The sequence below is a fragment of the Castanea sativa genome, chromosome 11 (genome assembly GCF_040712315.1).
Source record: "Castanea sativa cultivar Marrone di Chiusa Pesio chromosome 11, ASM4071231v1".
NCBI lineage: Eukaryota > Viridiplantae > Streptophyta > Magnoliopsida > Fagales > Fagaceae > Castanea > Castanea sativa.
The window spans coordinates 26,050,393-26,070,166 of record NC_134023.1 but is presented as its reverse complement, the minus strand read 5'-3'; the positions used below and the strand labels follow the sequence as shown (position 1 = coordinate 26,070,166).

Here is a 19,774-nt window from a genome sequence, read left to right as displayed (position 1 = left end):
TCTTTCCAAAATTTGTTTCATTGTTCTCATCATTTAAAGTGCTTAAACATACATTTCAAATATGTAGGTTGTATTAACCTTAAATGCTATGAAAGGGATGTATTGGGAGCCCAACATCTAAATGATAAGCAAGGTAGTAATTTCTTCATTCTATACAAATTACACATATTTGTACTTTTTAATTGAATGAGCTATTAAAGAGCTGATGGGAGCTAGAAAAACTATTGTTGGTGCTAGTTCTTTTGCTCATGAAAGTGATATTCAACAATAACATATTATTTATCATCTGACTATTCCTTATTTGTTATAACTATTTGTAGACACCCCATTTTGTTCTAACCTATATCCAAGATCTCCGGTCCCTATGACGAGAAATCAAATCGCTACCAAAATTATAGAAGCACGTGTTCAGAGTTTAAATATGGGGATGGAAAGGTGTTAGGCACCCAACCCCACTCCACCCGTAGGTTGGCCTCCACTCATTGTGTTTCAAATCCTAATTTCATTAAAGGGTCTTCTAATAGGTTATTCTAAACTCACATACACATTAGTATGCATCTAAACACATAACGTGGCATATAAACCCAAGAACCTAGCATTCATCTATCACATTCTCATTCAAGTATCCAAGGGCAACAATCATATCAAGGCAATAACATAGCATTAGACAAGCAAACGAGCATGGCATCATAGCATCTAAACAAGCGTGTTCATCATTCTACACAATTTACTCATAATCATGTTAGGTAATCAAATCATATGCATGTTCAAGTGATTATGCATTACTCACATTACTCACCTTACTATACCATAACACCTTTTTTCTAAAATATACACCAAACACAAGCCCAAACTCTACCCTAAGTCTATCAAACCTTTTTTATAAGCTCCATCATATAAGCGCATCCATATATTCTCCCACAAGAAAATAACCCCAATGAGCCCATGAACAATCTCCAAGCTCTCCTCAATACCCTTGTCTCAAGCCAAATCCAACTTTAAGAAGACTTCATGTGGGCACTTGTGCCCGCACCTAGTGTACTTGTTTAACTCCCCTTTGTTGTGCACGATCCCCATGCTCTAGAGAATACACCTTAGTCGAGTGAATTGGAGGCAGAGGGTTCATGGAGTTGTCACCTAGATTAAGTTTAGGAACCATGTATGTGCTCCTTGCAGAAGACCTGATCTATCCAAAGTATGTGTCCGTTGTTAAGATACAAAAATGGGAAGGTACTAGGCACCCATCTCTACTCGACATGTGGGCCGGCCTCTACTCATTGTGTTCCATATTCTAATTTTATCAAAGAGTCCTCTAATAGGCTACCCTATACACATGCATATATTAATCCTACCCTAACATACATCTAGCATTCATTTAATCATGACATAACATACATCTAATGGCATCATCAACATATATCATCCTGGCATTTATCTAGCATGGCACATATCGTACCATTCACCTAAGCATCTCATACCACACATATCATCTTATAGGTCTCAACAACATACATCTAGGCATATCATGACATCTCATCATCTCATGGTATAAACACATAAAATCATATTAGCATACAAACTAGAATTATCATCACATAGAGACAACAAACATGATATCAAGATAGCAAGTATATCTCATATCATCCAAAGGCAATAAGCATTGCGTGTTATAAACCAATTATGTTCATCATACTACTTAGTTTTGTTTGTGTTTACCTTGGTTGTGTTTACTTGAGTTTGACAATGGGGGGTATTTTCGGTGTTTTTTTATTTAGTTGAGGGTATTTTAGGTTTTCATAATGAAATATTCTAGGAATCAAAAGATTTCGTTAGGTTTAACAATGAGTGTAGCGAAATGGGGATACTTGCTCATTCCCAAAATATAAAGAGGGAAATTGGTTGGATTTTAACCATAAAATAGGAAATTGTGAATTATCCTAAATATAAAGGGTGGAAAGTTCTTTTTTTCTCTTGAAAAAAAAAAAAGAATTATACGTAATGTTAATCATTATATTTAATATTATATAATTTTTTAAAAATTAATATTATATAGTTTCTATAATTGTGTTTCACGTGAATAAGGTATGAAAACATTGTTTGTCTATATGTATGTGTATAAACAGTATGATGGAATAGGTTACTTGGCAAATTCCAATTAGTAATTATTTCCTACTGATAAGGGATTCTTAAATGACACTATAAAGACGACGAGTTCATCCCAAAACTGACGGGTCCATCCCAAAGCTGACGGATGTGACTCAAGATCCTTGATACTTTTATGTGACGACTCGAAGACATAGACGGAATGACAAGCTGAAGAGTTGAAGCTGATAGGGGCAAGACAAACTCTTGACGGGTCGAGCATATATTTTACTTGAGCTCCACGCATGAATATATAAGGAAATATCTTGTGCCCCACGATAAATCCCAACCAAAAAGACTCCTACAAGGAAAGGATTCCGCAAGATGCGAGAATTAAAGAAGATCTTTCCTTTAAGGAAAGATCTTCTGAGCCAAGAAACGAATGTCAACCCTATGCTATTATAAAAATCCCAAAACCCTCACAAACCAAGGTACGCTTAATTCACCTTATCTTTAGCATTCTAGAGTTGTAAACAAGAGATTTCTCTAACTTGACCGTTGGAGTGTCTTTGGCCGGTACCACACTGATACCCTTCATAGGTTCTTCTTCCATGTGTGTTGTGCAGGTCTTACTTAGAGCACGTGAGAACCGTGTGGCTCACTGGCGATTTTTGGCATCATCACCTACAATAAATTTTATAGACTGTTGGTGTTGGGGTCTTAACAACAAGATAGGAAGAAATATAGTGTGTTTTGCGTGAGTGGTCATTTTGGGTCGTCCAAGGTTATTTTGTGATTTAAGGGTAATTTTGGCATTTTTAGGTGTTGAGATTATTTTCAATCATTTTGTTATTATAATAATTATAATTGTTTTTAAATGTATATAAATCAAGTATGTGAATGTTATATTCTTAAATGATGATTGGAATGTAATTAATGAATCAAATACCTTTATCTCATATCGTTATAATGTGATTACATTAATAAAAAATTAGAAAAATGTAACATTACACCTTGATGTAATATCAAGCGAACCAAACACCCCCTTAAAATTTTTGGGCAGGAAATTGGCTAATGGATCAAAACTTTTGTGTTAAAGGCCCTTGGTTTTCTTTGTACATAATAAATATGGGTGTGAGAGGTTGACTTGTTCTAGGTGTTTCTTCTTCTTAAGCGCCTACCTTCGAGCAATCCCTTGCATTTTCTATGCTTCATGGGATTTATGTGGATATGAGCTGAACTTGAGTCTCGAGTCTCGAGCCTCGAGGGTCGGATAGGTCGTGCTCCTGCCGTTACACCCAAACCTAGTCCTTTTTTTTTCTTTTTTTTTTGAGAAACCAAACCTAGTCCTTGAAGTTGGCTGAACGAGATGTTGCCCATTGGCTGTGCGAATTGGGCTTTGGGCCTAGGGAATTTGATCCCTCCAATAATTTCATATATACATTTTATAACAAAGCATGTCTAGATTTGTTGTCTATGAAAACATTAATATTATAGCCTCTTCTCAATACACTACTTGTCATCATAGTAATTCATGGTTTTTTTTAGGTCAATAGACAATGAACCATAGTAATTTATGTTGACTCTATAAACCTGTCCTCATTTTATTGTAAGCCAAAAGCTATCAAACAAATCCAAGCAATTGTCCTATTTTACAAGAAAAAGAAAACTAAAAATTAAAATCAAGAAAAGATTTAATGGGAGTGCCAAGCGTTATCAATTGAGATCATGGATGAAGGCTGTGAGATTAGACATTACTCTCGACTTAGCCTCATCTCCCATTGTTCTCTCATGTAACCTCTTTAATCTGTTCTGCATCTCAGTGTCTTCCATTACTCTTCTTAAGCCTTCTTCAACATCTTTTCGTCCAAACCCATTGAGTTGCAACCCAATTTTCCACACTTCAACAATGTACTTATTATTTATGAACTGGTCCCCTGCCACTGGATAGCACAAAAGTCGCTTTTGGCATTGTATGGCTTCCATTGTTGAATTCCATCCACAATGTGTAAGATAACACCCCACAGCCTTGTGTCGCAACACTTCCATTTGGGGAGCCCATGAAACTACTTTGCCTTGAAATTTAATGGCCACCCTCTCCAAATATCCAATGGGTAGCCCTTCACGCCATGTTGACCCTAGCACCCATAGAAATGGCCGTCCTGATGCCTCTAGAGCCAATGCTAGATTCTCAACTTTACCTTCTCCGATAGGGCTAACCCAACTTCCAAATGAGATGTAAATAACAGAGCTAGACTTTTGCTTGTCTAGCCAATCTAAGCAACTCTTATCTTCTTCCCAAAAGCTGGGGTTCTTGGTCATTACATGGTTAGACAAAGGTCCAATAGGAAACACACGTGGATGATCTTGAGAGCTTTTGACCGATTGAGTATGTTTTCCATCTATGTATTCATCAGGAAGCGAATTCACTAGGAGCCATCTAAGAGTTCTTGATCGATCCAAGGTTCTGGTCCAAAATTTGAATCTTGCTTTTCTTGCTGGAAGAGTTCCAATCAGCCATGGTAGATCTTCTGTAGATAGCATTGGTTGATTTGGTAAAAAGCAAATTCTACCTAGATGTTGGGGAATTCCTGCCACAATATCAAGAAAAGATTATGATGTAGTTAATGGGTCAAAGATTTTTTTTCATTGAGCAACATGCCCATATCTTTTGAACAATAAACAAATAAGCGTATGGCTAAAGATATTAATTGAATTTAAAAAGTGGCCAATAACAATAGCTAAAGATATGGCTGTTCAAAAAAACTGCTAGACCCGCCAACCCGCCTGACCCAATCTATGTAGATCCATTAAGTGAGGCAAGTTGTGTTGGGTGGATTAGATAGATAACTTAGTCGATCGGGTTGAGTAGCAGGTTAAGATATTCTAACTTGCCACAATCCAACCCGCCCAAGTGTGTGTATATATATGTGTGTGTGTGGAGGGGTTATATTCAAGTTACACCTGATGTAATTTTAAGTAATGTTACAAATATTTTTTAGTTAGATATAAATTTTGATAAATCTACCACTGAATTACATTATTTTTGTATATTTTCCATGCAACAAAATTTAAAGATGATTAAAAATCAATAATTGTGCCATCAATTAATTATTTAAATTCAAGTTTTTGTAGTTTAAAATAATGCATAAAAGATGAGTTTATGGATTGAATGACAAATTATATCCAATTGGCATGCATATTAAGAATATCTAACGGTTGGATTTTCAAAATATGAATTGGATAGCAAGTTATTAGGTGGTATAACATTACTTAGAGTTACACCACCCAATAACTTTGTCATGTTGTAAAACTCTATTTCACATATGCACCCCCTTTATTTTTCTCATCTCTTTCTTTTTTTTTTTTTTTTTTTTTCATTTTCACCGTTTTCTTTCCTAATAAACTCCAACTGCTCTCTCTAAGATTTTGTTCTTATTCTTACTTTATGTACACGTCTAATTTCAGATTCTTAAATGTTTTTCATTTTAGTGTGATAAAATTTCAGTCATTCTAACAAAAATTATGTAATATTTTTAATAAAAATTGCAATTTTTTTTTACTTGAGAGAGTAAAAAATTATCCAATTTAATTAAAATAATTTATCTAGCCAACCTGTCCAACCCGCTCAACCCGCCAAGTTGAAAACGTTAAAATTTTCAACTAATCAGCCAGATTTATAGGTTGGTGGGTCGGCGGCAGATTGGAATTATTCTAACCCACCATTAGCGAATTGGTTAAAAATATTACTCCCCACTCGCCCAACCTGACTCATGCACACCCCTAATTAAAGATATAGAATGAATTAAGTTGAGCTTGGAATAAGTTGACATTTTTGCACTTACAATATATTAATGGGATTTATTTTCTTCATTTTTGAAAATTATATTAGAATGTATTCTCTCTCTTTTTTTTAAGAATGTATTCATTTTTATTTTTTGATAATCATGAATGTATTCATTTAGTTGAGCTTTATATGATAGAAAAAGTTTTTATTTATTTATTTTTTTTGGTTGAGAAAGTGATAGAAATTTTTTTTTTTCCTTTTTGAGAAGGAAGTTGTGGGGTCATGGATTTTGGGATTTGGCCGAGAGCATGTGGTTTTGGCCGAGAAGCATGGGTCGTCCGAGTCGGAGGAGTACTATCTCCTCAGACTAAAGTTAAACGCAAATCTAGTATAGATCCTAATGATTAAAGATGACCTTTCAGGAAGTTCTAATGATAGCAACGAGCACCATGAATGTACAAGAGGGATAAGGGCTCAAAAATATTTAAGGGGAAGCTGCTACCACCGCATTAATGATGAAGTGACCTCTGAACAGTATTATGGCAGCCTTACAGTCACCCCAGAAGACTTTTAGAGGGGGCTGATGGGACAAGTATCAGCATAAACCATCAACTGTCCACATGTAGTCCACATGTAGGGTAAGGATGAAGGGAGAGATGTAATATAAATAAGGGTAGAGATCCCAGAGAGAGGGGGGGATGAAAAAAGGAGAAGAGAAAGCACTATAGCAATCTCAACAACTCCTGTAACCATGGTCATCCAATATACGCTAGAACAGAGCTCCTCGGACTGTGCCAAGAACCAACCTTCTCACACAAACCGGGTTCAATTCTTGTTGGCTCATCATCCAAAACCATATTAACTGTTATCCAAGCACTAAAGTCTAGCTCTTTGACCCACTCTCTACAAATTTATTGTACTGGGTTCACTGGGCCAAGATCCCTTACATTTCGGGCTTGGTCTGAAAATTGTGTCCCCACAATTGGCGCCGTCTGTGGGAAGAGCTTGTGTGATAGTGAGTGCAACGGTTAAATATGATACAATTAGGCTCTCATCAGTAAGAGTCCCTGTGGAAAGCCATTATGGTGGCCAGTTTGCTATGTGAGCAAGTCACTACATGAGGCACACAGTTGTTATCCTAACTTAGCTTCCGCTCAGGTCTATACTACAAAGTGTGGATTATACTGGGAGGATTGCTAAATGGGGCACAGTTCTGGGGGCTTTTGAAATCAAGTACATGCCTCGTACCTCTGTCAAGGGCCAGGTCCTCGCGAATTTGATGGCCGAGTTCGCTGAACCTCCATTAGAGGAAGTGGCAGCAACATATGAGCAATTTAATGGGGCTTTGCGATGGGGCTAGTCCTTGAAGGTATATATATTGATATCTTCTAATCTATTGAAGTGGTTAAACAGAACCTTAGCTATGCCGGGTCCTCGGACCTCATGCTTTGGGGAAATTAACACACACTGACATCTATTGAAGTGGTTAAACAGAACCTTAGCTATGACGGGTCCTCGGACCTCCTGCTTTGGGAAAATTAACGTACACTGACATCTATTGAAGTAGTTAAACAGAACCTTAGCTATGACGGGTCCTCGGACCTCCTGCTTTGGGGAAATTAACGCACACTGACATCTATTGAAGTGGTTAAACAGAACCTTAGCTATGACGGGTCCTCGGACCTCCTGTTTTGGGGAAATTAACGCACACTGACATCTATTGAAGTTGTTAAAGAGAACCTTAGCTATGACGGGTCCTCGGACCTCCTGTTTTGGGGAAATTAACACACACTGACATCTATTGAAGTGGTTAAACAGAACCTTAACTATGCCGGGTCCTCGGACCTCCTGCTTTGGGGAAATTAACACACACTGACATCTATTGAAGTGGTTAAACAGAACCTTAGCTATGACGGGTCCTCAGACCTCCTACTTTGGGGAAATTAACGCACACTGACATCTATTGAAGTGGTTAAACAGAACCTTAGCTATGACGGGTCCTCGGACCTCCTGCTTTGGGAAAATTAACACACACTGACATCTATTGAAGTGTTAAAAGAGTCTTAGCTATGCCGGGTCCTCAAACCTCTTGCTTTGGGAAATTAACACATAATAACATTTCTCTTCAAAGTGTTTAAACTATAACTCAATCCTGCCTTGGTCCTCAGACCAGATGATATGAGAAAGATAAACACTTCATAATATTTTTCTTCAAAGTGTTTAAACTATAACTCAATCATGCCTCGGTCCTCGGACCAGATGATATGAGAAAGATAAACACTTCATAATATTTCTCTTCAAAGTGTTTAAACTATAACTCAATCATGTCTCGGTCCTCGGACCAGATGATATGAGAAAGATAAACACTTCATAATATTTCTCTTCAAAGTGTTTAAACTATAACTCAATCATGCCTCAGTCCTCGGACCAGATGATATGAGAAAGTTAAAACTTCATAATATTTCTCTTCAAAGTGTTTAAACTATAACTCAATCATGCCTCGGTCCTCGGACCAGATGATATGAGAAAGTTAAAACTTCATAACATTTCTCTTCAAAGTGTTTAAACTATAACTCAATCATGCATCAGTCCTCGGATCCTATACTTTGGGGAATTATCATTCCACAACATCTATTTGTTTCTCACTAAGTGTCAAGACAGGCCCAATATTATAACCAAATCCTCAGATTGGTAGCTCTGAAAGAAGCAATTCACAGTATAAATATGGGGCGCATGAAACGACACTCCCTCAGGTGTAAATCAAAGGATCAAAGCAGAATCGACTCTTAAGAATTCAAAACCCCACTTTTCTCCTCGGATGCGATGAGAAAATCGGAGTTTTGAGGGGCTATTGTGGGGTCATGGATTTTGGGATTTGGCTGAAAGTATGTGGTTTTGGCCGAGAAGCATGGGTCGTCCGAGTCCGAGGAGTACTATCTCCTCGGATTAAAGTTAAACGCAAATCTAGTATAGATCCTAATGATTAAATATGACATTTCAGGAAGTTCTAATGATAGCAACGAGCACCATGAATGTACAAGAGGGATAAGGGCTCAAAAATATTTAAGGGGAAGCTGCCACCACCGCATTAATGAGGAAGTGACCTCTGAACAGTATTATGGCAGCCTTACAGCCACCCTAGAAGACTTTTAGAGGGGGCTGATGGGACAAGTATCAGCATAAACCATCAACTGTCCACATGTAGTCCACATGTAGGGTAAGGATGAAGGGAGAGATCTAATATAAATAAGGGTAGAGATCCCAAAGAGAGGGGGGGGGGGATGAAAAAAGGAGAAGAGAAAGCACTATAGCAATCTCAACAACTCCTGTAACCATGGTCATCCAATATACGCTAGAACAGAGCTCCTCGGACTGTGCCAAGAACCAACTTTCTCGCACAAACCGGGTTCAATTCTTGTTGGCTCATCATCCAAAACCATATTAACTGTTATCCAAGCACTAAAGTCTAGCTCTTTGACCCACTCTCTACAAATTTATTGTACTGGGTTTACTGGGTCAAGATCCCTTACATTTCGGGCTTGGTCTGAAAATTGTGTCCCCATAGAAGTGATAGAAAAAGTTAAGCAGGAAGTAATGCAAATTATGTAACGATGACCAATTCTGGTGTTATGGTATTGACAAAAAAAATTATTAATAATAAAAACGTTTCCCTTAAAAGTTTTTAGAGACTAACTACTGTGAAGTTCTTAAATTTCTATTAATTTATTTGAAAATAAGTGAATTACATTTTACCACAATATTAACATTTTAAAATTTTAATTATATTTAGGTATTTATTTAAATTATTGATGATGTGAGAAAATTTGATTCAATCTCTCTAAAAATAGGTGATTAAAATTTTAAGGGGGTAATTATTGAGTATTCACGCAATACTCTATAAATACGTACTCTCCTCTCTCACATAACTATGGGTCATACTGATTAAATTTATGGTGGGACTCACAATTCATGTGAGAGGAGAAAGTACGCATTTATGGTACTTTTATAGTATACAATAATTTTCCAATTTTAAGAACTTTTAGAATGAAGTTACTATAAAAACACTAGAGAATCTTAGTCTAAATCGAGAAATTATTGGGTTACAAACAGAGGCACTGTCTGAAGGGCAATAATTCGTTAAGATGAGTTAAAAATGTAACTTCGCACATGCAATATGCACCAGCACTCAATCATCTTTATGGTACTGGTCAACGTACTTCTTATTGAAATCTTTGAAGCACGTTAGTTATGCTATGTATAAAGATTTTCCCATGTGACATCTAACAAATCACCGATACTTTTGCTGCTGACTTCTAATGATAGCCAACCATCAGCACTCCACAAAAAAGGTACAAGGAAAGGAAGAGAAGGACTTATGGAGATGTGAAAAAAAAATTCTAATTTTTTTTAATACATCTATAGTTAGGAGTAGATTGATTTGAGCTCTTATGTTCTATTTGAATTGAGGAAAGTAGAGTAGAGTAAAGTAAAATTGGCCTAAAATTAGTCTATTTTTAATCAATTTTACTCTACTCTCTTTTACTTGCCATCCCTTCTCTCAAATCCAAACGGTTCTTTAATGTTTTTGTTAGAAATACAGGAAATATTAACTTGTTAAACTACAAGTGACATATTTTTCATAATAAATTAATCGACATAATATAACTGGTGTTAATAAAAATTTTGTCATAAACAATCCATTTAAAGTTGATATTTTTCTAATTAAAACTTATCACGTTTCTAATTGTAAGAAAATAAAAAAAAAACAAAAAAATTTATAATTATATCTCCCTAAAATTATTCATTCTCTAATTCAATAATGAGATAGTCAACTTTCCTTAACAAGGCCCACAAATATTTCATAATCCCTCTCAACACTTGACTTCAAATTTTCTTATCTCAACATATGCCATTAGCTTACAATGTCACCTAGGAATAAAAATATATTAATCTAAAAAGAGGTTGCAGGTAATTAGTCACTAACCTGTATCAGAAACAAGACCTGTCCGGACCATGTCTGGAATGGCTGCAATCATTTGATAAGCGGCAAACATGACAGGCCAAAATCCAGCAACGGGGACTCTGCATCGGTTGGCTACTTCAACAGCCCATGATGCCAACAAATCAACCACCACACATACAACTTCACCATCCTCAACAAGCTTATGAACCATGGCTTCCAAATGGACAGGCATGTTTTTCTCCATAGCCATTTCAATGGCAAAGAAATCACGTGGGGTGTCCTTGTCTAGACCATCTGGTATTGGCATGCACAAAATCTGGTCTTTTGGTTCCATACTTGATGCAATCTGATGGTGAATGAACTCTGGGGTGATCAGGATTGTGTCAAATATTCCACGGTTATGGAAGGCAGAGGCTAGCTTAAGCATGGGAGTAACATGTCCCTGTGCTGGGTATGGAACCAAAATCATCTTTGCGTTCTTTGTGCACTTCATATTACCCATCTCTTATTCCCCTCCTATGACAAATCAAACTCAACTTCTATTCTGTATATGTGGTTTTTTGTACGCATTCAAGCCCTCTAACCAAATCCCAATATATAGAAGAGAGAGAGAGAGAGAGAGAGAGTCAACTAAGCATGTGCCCCATGAAGTGCTACAATACGTTATAAGCCAACATGGCCAGTCTTTTTTCAACTAAATGTTATATAAAAGGGTGGGAATAAAATTCTAGCACCTTTATTGCTTCAGAAATTGACTCACTAGTTACGTGTAATTTTGCCAAAGCATAATTTTAGGGGGGAAAAAAAAACATCCTGCCAAACTTACTTAATTATATATCATTTTTTTGAAACTCGAGTTTGTTAAACTTAAGTTTCAAGTGAAATTTGAGTCTACCAAGTTCGAGTTCCAAACATTATGTTTGATTAAATTGTCATGCAAGTTCATAATACTTGGAACTTGAATTTGGCAAACTTTGGGTACGTTTGATAGATTGTAATGATGATTGCATAGGAATATGAATAGATATTACGAGGAATACAAGAGGTTGTAATGTAATACTTATTACTATTCATTTGTTTGATGACAATACAATAATAAAACCTTAAAGGCAATGGAATGAAAGCATTTTAAAACAAATTGTCTAAATTACCCTTATTCTAAAATTAAGAATACACTTTTGTTAAGAATTGGTTTAACAAACCCAATCTGAATGACAAGTTGTGTTAGGAGTCCAGTTGTTTATGTGTTAACAACTTACAATGCTACTGATCGTGTATAGTTAGGCCCTATTTGGTTTTTTTTTTTACTCATCACTTCTCACTTCAATTTTTTTCACTCATCATTCATGACTCATCACTCATCATTCATCACTTAAAATACTCAATTTCTTATACTCACCCGTTTGGCACATTACTCAACTTGTCATCACTCAATTATTTTTAACTTTTTGTGGGCCCATACCTGTTACTTGGTCAGAGCAAAGCTGTTGGCCTACCTGCGGAAGGTTTCATCCCCATTTTTTCTCTTTTCTCGTTTCCCCTTTCCCTAGCAAAGCTGTATTCCCGAAGGAAAAATACATTCGAGGAGAAAAATATATTGTCTTTAGTGAATATTTTATCACACTCACAGTTGGTGAATCACTAAGCAATAAGTGGGAGGAAGAAAAGTTCTTAGCCAAGTGAGCCAAGGTCTCAATAAACACAACACAAAAAATGGAGGAACATGAAAAAAAAAATTTCAAAATAAAACCCAGCAGCTTTGGTCTCACTGGAAACAAAAATCGGTGAATGGAGTTGTGTGTATCTCGGGCTGAAGGTGTTGAACGGCGGAAGAGCTTTGCAATATGAGCAAAACTTATAAAATGGGAACCAGCTTCGGCAAAGGAAAAAAAAAAAAATCAAACCGGATCCAGATGCGTGAAGAATAGAGGAGCAAGCTTTTCTTTCCTTTCGGAAGCTGAACAGAGCTGTGAAAGTTGAAGAGTGTTAACATGTATAATGTTGTGGGCTTTAGGCCCAACTAGTTTACTTGTATAGCACTCTTACTTGTATAACACTTTTACTTGTACTGCACTCAAATGCCTCATATATAAAGGCACTCATGTTTATTCTTTCAGTGAGAAATACAATACTATTCAATTTAGTATTTCTAACATGGTATCAGAGCCACTGCTCTGACTTTTTTTTTAGTGGTCTTGTCTTTTATTGGTGTTACTCCATTCTCAACATCGCTTCCGTCGTCACAACAACTGCTGCAGCCTTTCGTCGTTGAACTTTCAACGTTTTCCAGACATCATCCTTGGGTTCCGGACTTGTAGCAGTCATCGTTGAAGAGTCACCCGCCACGTCATCGTTGACCCGCGTTGACTGACTGATACGAACCTCAATCGACACGTTTTGAGACCCAACAAAAATATTGAAATATTTACCTAGGAAAGCTAAAATTCAGATTTATGATAGAAACCCAGCGTGTCAATTGAGGTTCGCATCACTGACGTTGACCTGCGTTGACCCGCATTGACTTTGACTTGAAGGTTGACTTTGACCGTTGACTTTTCTCCAAGGTTGACTTTTTTTTTTTTTTTTTTTTTTTGCAGTCCAGGTGCTCCTTACCCAATTTTTCGCGTAGATTTCATTTTTGTAATCCATTTTTGCATATTTTGCTTCTAAATGAAGAATAAAGACAGGTCTTCTTTCTTTTGCAATAATCATCGCCGACAATCCAGCAAACATTTTTACAATTTTTGCAAACGTTTTAGCCATAATATTGAGACTTGCTATTAATGCAATAAATCAGCTGTTTCAATTTCTGCTGCCACTATTGCTAACATTGAGAGTGTCCAACCAATGGCTCCCGTCTTTGCACAGTCTAAGTCTTCAGGTCGCACTTTCACCATGTCCACAGATGACCTTAAAAACATCATTGCCAATGTCATTTGTATGGTTGGTAATGCATCTTATTCCTCTTCTCTCTCAGCTTTATCCGGTATGTCTCCTTCCTCTTGGCTTATGGATTTTTCTTGTTGCAATCACATGACACCTCACTCATCCTTATTTTCTGAACTTAAACCTGCACCATACCCTCTTACTATTCGCACAGCAAATGGTTCCACAATGTCTGGTCATAATATAGGTTCAATTTCAACCTCCAACCTCTCAGTTTCTAGGTTCTTTAATGTTCTTGACCTTTCTTACAATTTGTTTTCTGTGGGACAATTAGCTGAGTTGGGTTATCGAATTATATTTGATTATTCTGGGTGTATTGTGCAGGATCCAAGGACGGGACAGGAACTAGGGACCGGTCCTAGAGTTGGGCGTATGTTTCCCGTGGACAACCTTCTTCTTCCACTTATTGCTCCTGTTTCTATTATCGCAGCTGCTGCAGTTTCTTCTATTCCTTCCCTTGCACTTTGGCATGCTTGTCTTGGTCACACATCTTCTTCTCGTGTACAACAATTGGCTTCTAGAGGTTTGTTAGGTTCAGTGTTTACAGAAAATTTTAATTGTGTTTCATGTCAGTTAGGAAAACAACTAGTTTTGCCTTTCAATACTAGTGAATCAATATCCATTGATATCTTTGACCTTATTCATTCTGATGTTTAGGGACCTTCCTCTGTCTCTAGTATTGGTGGATCTCAATATTTTGTTGTCTTTTTTGATGATTACTCTCGCTATAGCTGGATTTTTAATATGAAACATCGTTCTGAATTATTGCAAGTATATTATAATTTTGCAAAAATGGTTGAAACTCAATTTTCAAAACGTATCAAAAATTTTCGATCTAATAATGCTTTTGAGTACACTCAATATGCTTTCCAAGCTGTTTTGCATTCCTATGGCACTGTTCATCAACTAACTTGTTCAGGTACCTCTCAGCAAAATGGTAGAGCCGAACGAAAACTTCGTCATATTCTTGACACTGTTCGTGCTCTTCTTCTCTCTGCCAAAGTTCCTGCTCCTTTTTGGGGCGAAGCTACTCTTCATATTGTTCATGCTATTAATCGCATTCTTAGTACTGTCATCCAAAATCAAACTCCATATGAGCGCCTTTTTGGGTCACCTCCAGACTATCACCACCTTCGCTCATTCGGCTCTGCTTGTTTCGTTCTTCTTCAGCCACATGAGCATAACAAACTTGAGCCTAGGTCAAGAATTTGTTGTTTTCTTGGCTATGGCGAAACTCAAAAGGGGTATCGGTGTTATGATCCTATTTCTCATCGTCTTCGTATCTCCCGCAATGTTGTCTTTTGGGAACATCGCCTCTTTGTCGAGCTCTCTCACTTCCGTGTTTCTCTATCTTCCTTTTCTGTCTTAGATCTATTTCCAGATGAGACACATATTCCTTCTGTAGCTGCTCCTAACCCTCCTATAGCTGATGTTGATCCTCCTGTAGCTGCTCCTGATTCTCCTATTGACTTCTCTGTCCAACCACCAGATATCCTTGATCCCTTTCCTAGTTCCCCCTTTAATGAACAGGTGGAAGATGAACAGGTGGAAGACTAGCTACCCAACCCTGATCTTGGGTCCCCTGCTCCCGCTCCGCCTGAAGATCATGCACAAGACATTCCACCTCGTCACTCAACTCGGGTAAGGTCCATTCCTGCACATTTACTTGACTATTATTGTTACACTGCCCTTGCTACACTGCACGAGCCTCACACCTATCGTGAGGCTTCCACTGACCCTTTATGGCAGATTGCAATGAAAGAGGAACTTGATGTATTATCTAAAAACCATACTTGGGACTTGGTCACTCTCCCCCCTAGGAAATCTGTGGTTGGTTGTAAGTGAATCTACAAGATTAAGACTCACTCTGATGGGTCCATTGAGTGCTACAAAGCTCGTCTTGTTGCAAAAGGTTTTACACAAGAGTATGTGATTGATTATGAAGAAACCTTTGCTCCGGCTGCTCGTATGGATGCCATGTTAAATATTAGTATTGATACACCATGTTGAATATGCTATTATGGATGCGGAAGCGAAAGCATAAAGTATAGAACACAATAACACAAGAGGATTACGTGGTTCAGCCTAACGGCCTACATCCATGGAGGAAACCCTAAAGGGCTACATCAGTAATATATTAGAGTGTAGAAAAAATTATGTGTTACAATGAACCATACCATGTGTATATATAGTAGACTAAACCCTAAATTAATAGACTTCTAGTACAAGTAGGAAACTTAGCTTGCACACAAAGTAGAATTAGGCTTGGGCTTATGCTAATGGGCTAATATATCTCTAACAAAGAGAGATATGTGAAGTTGAAGAGAGGAAATAAGAGTGAATCAGGTGAATCAATTAAAGCTGAAATTGGAATAGTGCTGTGACCGTTGTTGACCATAAGTTCTCTATGCTTGCTCTGCAGGGGATGGGACTTGACCTTCAGTTGGGACCCACTTGGCTTTAGTTAATTACAAGTTTGCCACCATCACCCATATCTCATGATCTGGAAACAACATAATTGTGTTTCCGAATTTGTTAACTCATGACTCAAAAAACTCAGTTTTGTTAACTGAGTTAACACCATTGAAAATCAGCCAAACAAACTTTATACATGTAGGGCCCATGATTTTTGGGTTATGAATTAACAAAACTCAATTTTGTTAACTGAGTTTGGCAAAATCCAAACACGGCCTTAGCCATTTGCACATAACTAACGTGCTAATAGGTGATTGGTTAGTTAGGTTAGTAAAATTAAAGAATAAAAATCCAAAGAAACCATGTTTAAAGGTATCCTTTGGAGGAAGAAAATTATGGAATATTTTGAGTCGAGGGAGATGAAAATTTTGGAGAAGAAGCAGGTAAGAGGCAGTAGGGGTTTTTGGGAATTTTCTAATATAGCGTGTAAATATAGGAGAATGAATAGGGATTCATGGTTTTTAATAAGGAAGGACTATTCCTCATTTTAAAGAATAGTTATTCATAAGAAATAATTATTCTTTATAATAAAAATATAACCAAAGAACTGTATAGCTAAACCATAGGAATATCTATTACATTATAGTATTTATTACAATCTACCAAACATGCTTTTAGTATTACATAACTAAATAAATTTGACCAACTGCGTTTCTCATGAATTTTTCATTAATATGCCAAATTTTTCATTAAATTATGCTATTTGGCAAAAAGGCCCACTAATCTCTCTAGAGAAGCAATAGATGTAAAGGAGTACAAATGATGTACAAAAGGGAGTAATTAAAAATTTAAAAACAAGGTGTAAAGTTCTATCCAAAGGAAAAAAGGTGTAAGTTAGGCTAAGCGACACCGGCCCATAGTTTTCTGATTGAGGCATGGGAATTTTTTTTCCAACACGTGTTAGCATTTAATGTCACATGCTTCAACTTTTAAGTTGTCTATTTGATCTCCACTTATTTGCAATAATAACTTCCTGCCTAATTAGTCTTTAGGTGAATGGGTCCTGATTAGTATTCACTCAGACGTGGAGGCTATATTTTATGTCTATTTTGCACTTTTTGGTTCCTTTTTGGATGCAATAGAAAGAAGTTTCCTCGTATAAAAAAGAAAGACGTTTCCTTACGTATCTTTTTGGAAATTAAATTAGACGCACTGACACAGAAGAATGAGTTTTAAATTACCATTAAGACACCAAAAAGAAAATGCTATTTTCTATTTTGTGAGTCATGCCAGTGACAGAAGCAAAGGGATCGATTCGATCCATAAGAAGATTATGAGAGTGTTTGGTAGAATAGTTTGAGATGTAATTTTTGTAAATTTTTGAAATTTATGTGAGTGAAAAAGTGTGTAAAGTTGTTTAAAATGTAAAAATGTGAGTTTGAGATTAGAGACCAAACAGACCCTATGTCTCTTAACTCTAATTGATTTCATTTCTTTATACGCATTTGAGTTGTTTATATCTCTATATTTTTTTATTGTTTTTATTTGTTGAGATAGTTTCAACTTATGTTATTCGCTCGTAATAACACCAATCAGTTTTTGGTATATGGATGGACCTAAATCTCTTATTTCACCTTTAGAGACTTTACTAGTTGAGTTAACTGAGATCCACTATCTATATCTATATCTATATCTATATCTATATTTTTACTCTTTAGTCTTTGCTACTATTTAAGGAGCTTTTAAGCTGTGAACACTTTTTTTTTTTTATATAAGATAGAATTTCTACTCTAGCATAATCTAAGTGTATATGTGTGTGAAACTTTCTCCTAGAAACTTGAACTCCGGCCCTTACTCCCCACACCCCACAAGCATTTATCCTAAATATTCCCTCTAGGTTTTTAATTAAGGGGGGATAAATTCGTAAAATAAAATCCCACAATTTAAAACTCCCCACTAAACCCACATTCTCATGGTTTACAACCTCCTTATCTCTTATCCTTTTTGAAATTTAAACTAACACACTCTATTTTCTCTTCTAGCTCCTTTTACCTTCTCTTTTATTCATTGTTGGGGATGTTTTGCGACAAGGGCAAAAAAATGCAAAATTAGCCCAAATTGCCCATTGGGTTCTATAGAAATGTTTATTTGTGGAGAATCAAACCCAAAATTACAAATGTATAATGAACAAAATGCTAATGGTGCTTTAATAAGAGAGAATTCAAAATGCTATAACTAAAATACGAGAAAATGCAAAAAAAGTACATAGGTCCAAAACTTCAACCCATAGTCAGCGAGAAGAAGAAATTTAAAGAGGTTGTGAGGAAGAGAGGGAAGGTTCCCCCTATACGGTTGTACCCATATTTCAACCTCCAAACTTCAAAATTGTGAGGATGTTGGCTGATTGAATAGACTTTTGCTCTAAAGTTTCAACTCTGTGGGGGGAAAACGTGGTTGGTTTCTTAAGCTGAAGAGAGGCTCTTGTATTGTTTAAAACATGGTAGCTTTTGAATCTGATTGGGGCCTTTTGTATTGAGTTTGGAGTGCTCTAAGTGAATGGGTTTTGGTTACTAAAAAAGACTTTGAACCCTAAGGTTTTAATCAAAGAGGTTATGGTCTGATTTGCTTTAATTGTGTAAGAGGGTTGGCTTACTTTTTATATAATTTGGGAATTGAAATGGCCAAAATTCATGGGCTGATGTTTCCTAGAGATGACAGGTCCTTGGAAGCTGCATTTGGTAGATGTAGTAGACAAGGCTGGCCATTTAGGGTCAGCTACATATTTTAGGCCAAAAAATTGTTGAGTAGAAAAGTTGGGCTACAGTCAATTAGAGCATAAAAAATCTTTTGGAGTAAAAATTTTGGGTACAAGACCTCCTCCATGAGCTTGAGGTGCTACCAATATCTCTTACTCACTTGGTAACACACATGGGCTAGACTCATGCAAAAGGTCCGAAAGAAACTGACCCAAAACCTTTAAACCTTACTCTCTCAATTTCTTCAATATGTCGCATGGGCTTGTGCCATGTTTAAAAGAATAAAATAAAATATAATACATGAATTGAGTCCATAAAGAAGTCGAGCTTGGTTGAATCGGGTTTGCAAAAAATGTGTCATGAAAATGGATATCAACATTCATAAGAAACAGATAAATCCCTATAGGCATTTCAAAAAAAAAAAAAAAAAAAATCTACAAGCATTCAACAAACTCAAATTCACCACAGATTCACCACAGATTTCGAGTGCAGGATTATCAGTCCAAAGGTATGTTTCTTAATTAATACAAAATGTGATTCCATTACGTGAAACATTTTCTTTAATATTTTGTTCTACTCGTGATTCCTTTATGCGAAGCATTTTCTTTAATATTTTGTTCTACTTTGTAAACTAATTGGTAAATGGATGAGACTACTACAGAAGCTGCGTTCAAATACAAGCTGCATTTATTTTTTCCTTTCGTTTGGGGTTTGAAAACGTGAGAGCCAAAATATTTTGTTCTACACGTGATTCCATTATGTGAAATATTTTCTTTAATATTTGGTTCTACTTTTAATTGAATGTGAGATGAGAAAATAAACAAA

The 19,774-nt window shown here is 36.5% G+C and overlaps 1 protein-coding gene across 1 annotated transcript; it reads right to left on the bottom strand.

The window, feature by feature from the left end:
* Positions 1-3,418: 3,418 nt before the first annotated feature.
* On the bottom strand, positions 3,419-11,486 carry LOC142615155 (UDP-glycosyltransferase 82A1). The gene is made up of 2 exons (XM_075787858.1): positions 10,854-11,486; positions 3,419-4,673 (listed from the first exon to the last, which is right to left on the bottom strand). The coding sequence occupies exons 1-2, from the start codon at positions 11,332-11,334 to the stop codon at positions 3,799-3,801; spliced, it is 1,356 nt and encodes a 451-aa protein (XP_075643973.1). The 5' UTR covers positions 11,335-11,486; the 3' UTR covers positions 3,419-3,798.
* Positions 11,487-19,774: the final 8,288 nt, after the last annotated feature.

Coding starts and splice junctions, on each gene's coding strand:
- LOC142615155 (XM_075787858.1), bottom strand. CDS start 11,334: ATGGGTAATATGAAGTGCACAAAGAACGCAAAGATGATTTTGGTTCCA. Junction 4,674..10,853: donor AGGTCTTGTTTCTGATACAG/GTTAGTGACTAA, acceptor ATATTGTGGCAG/GAATTCCCCAACATCTAGGT.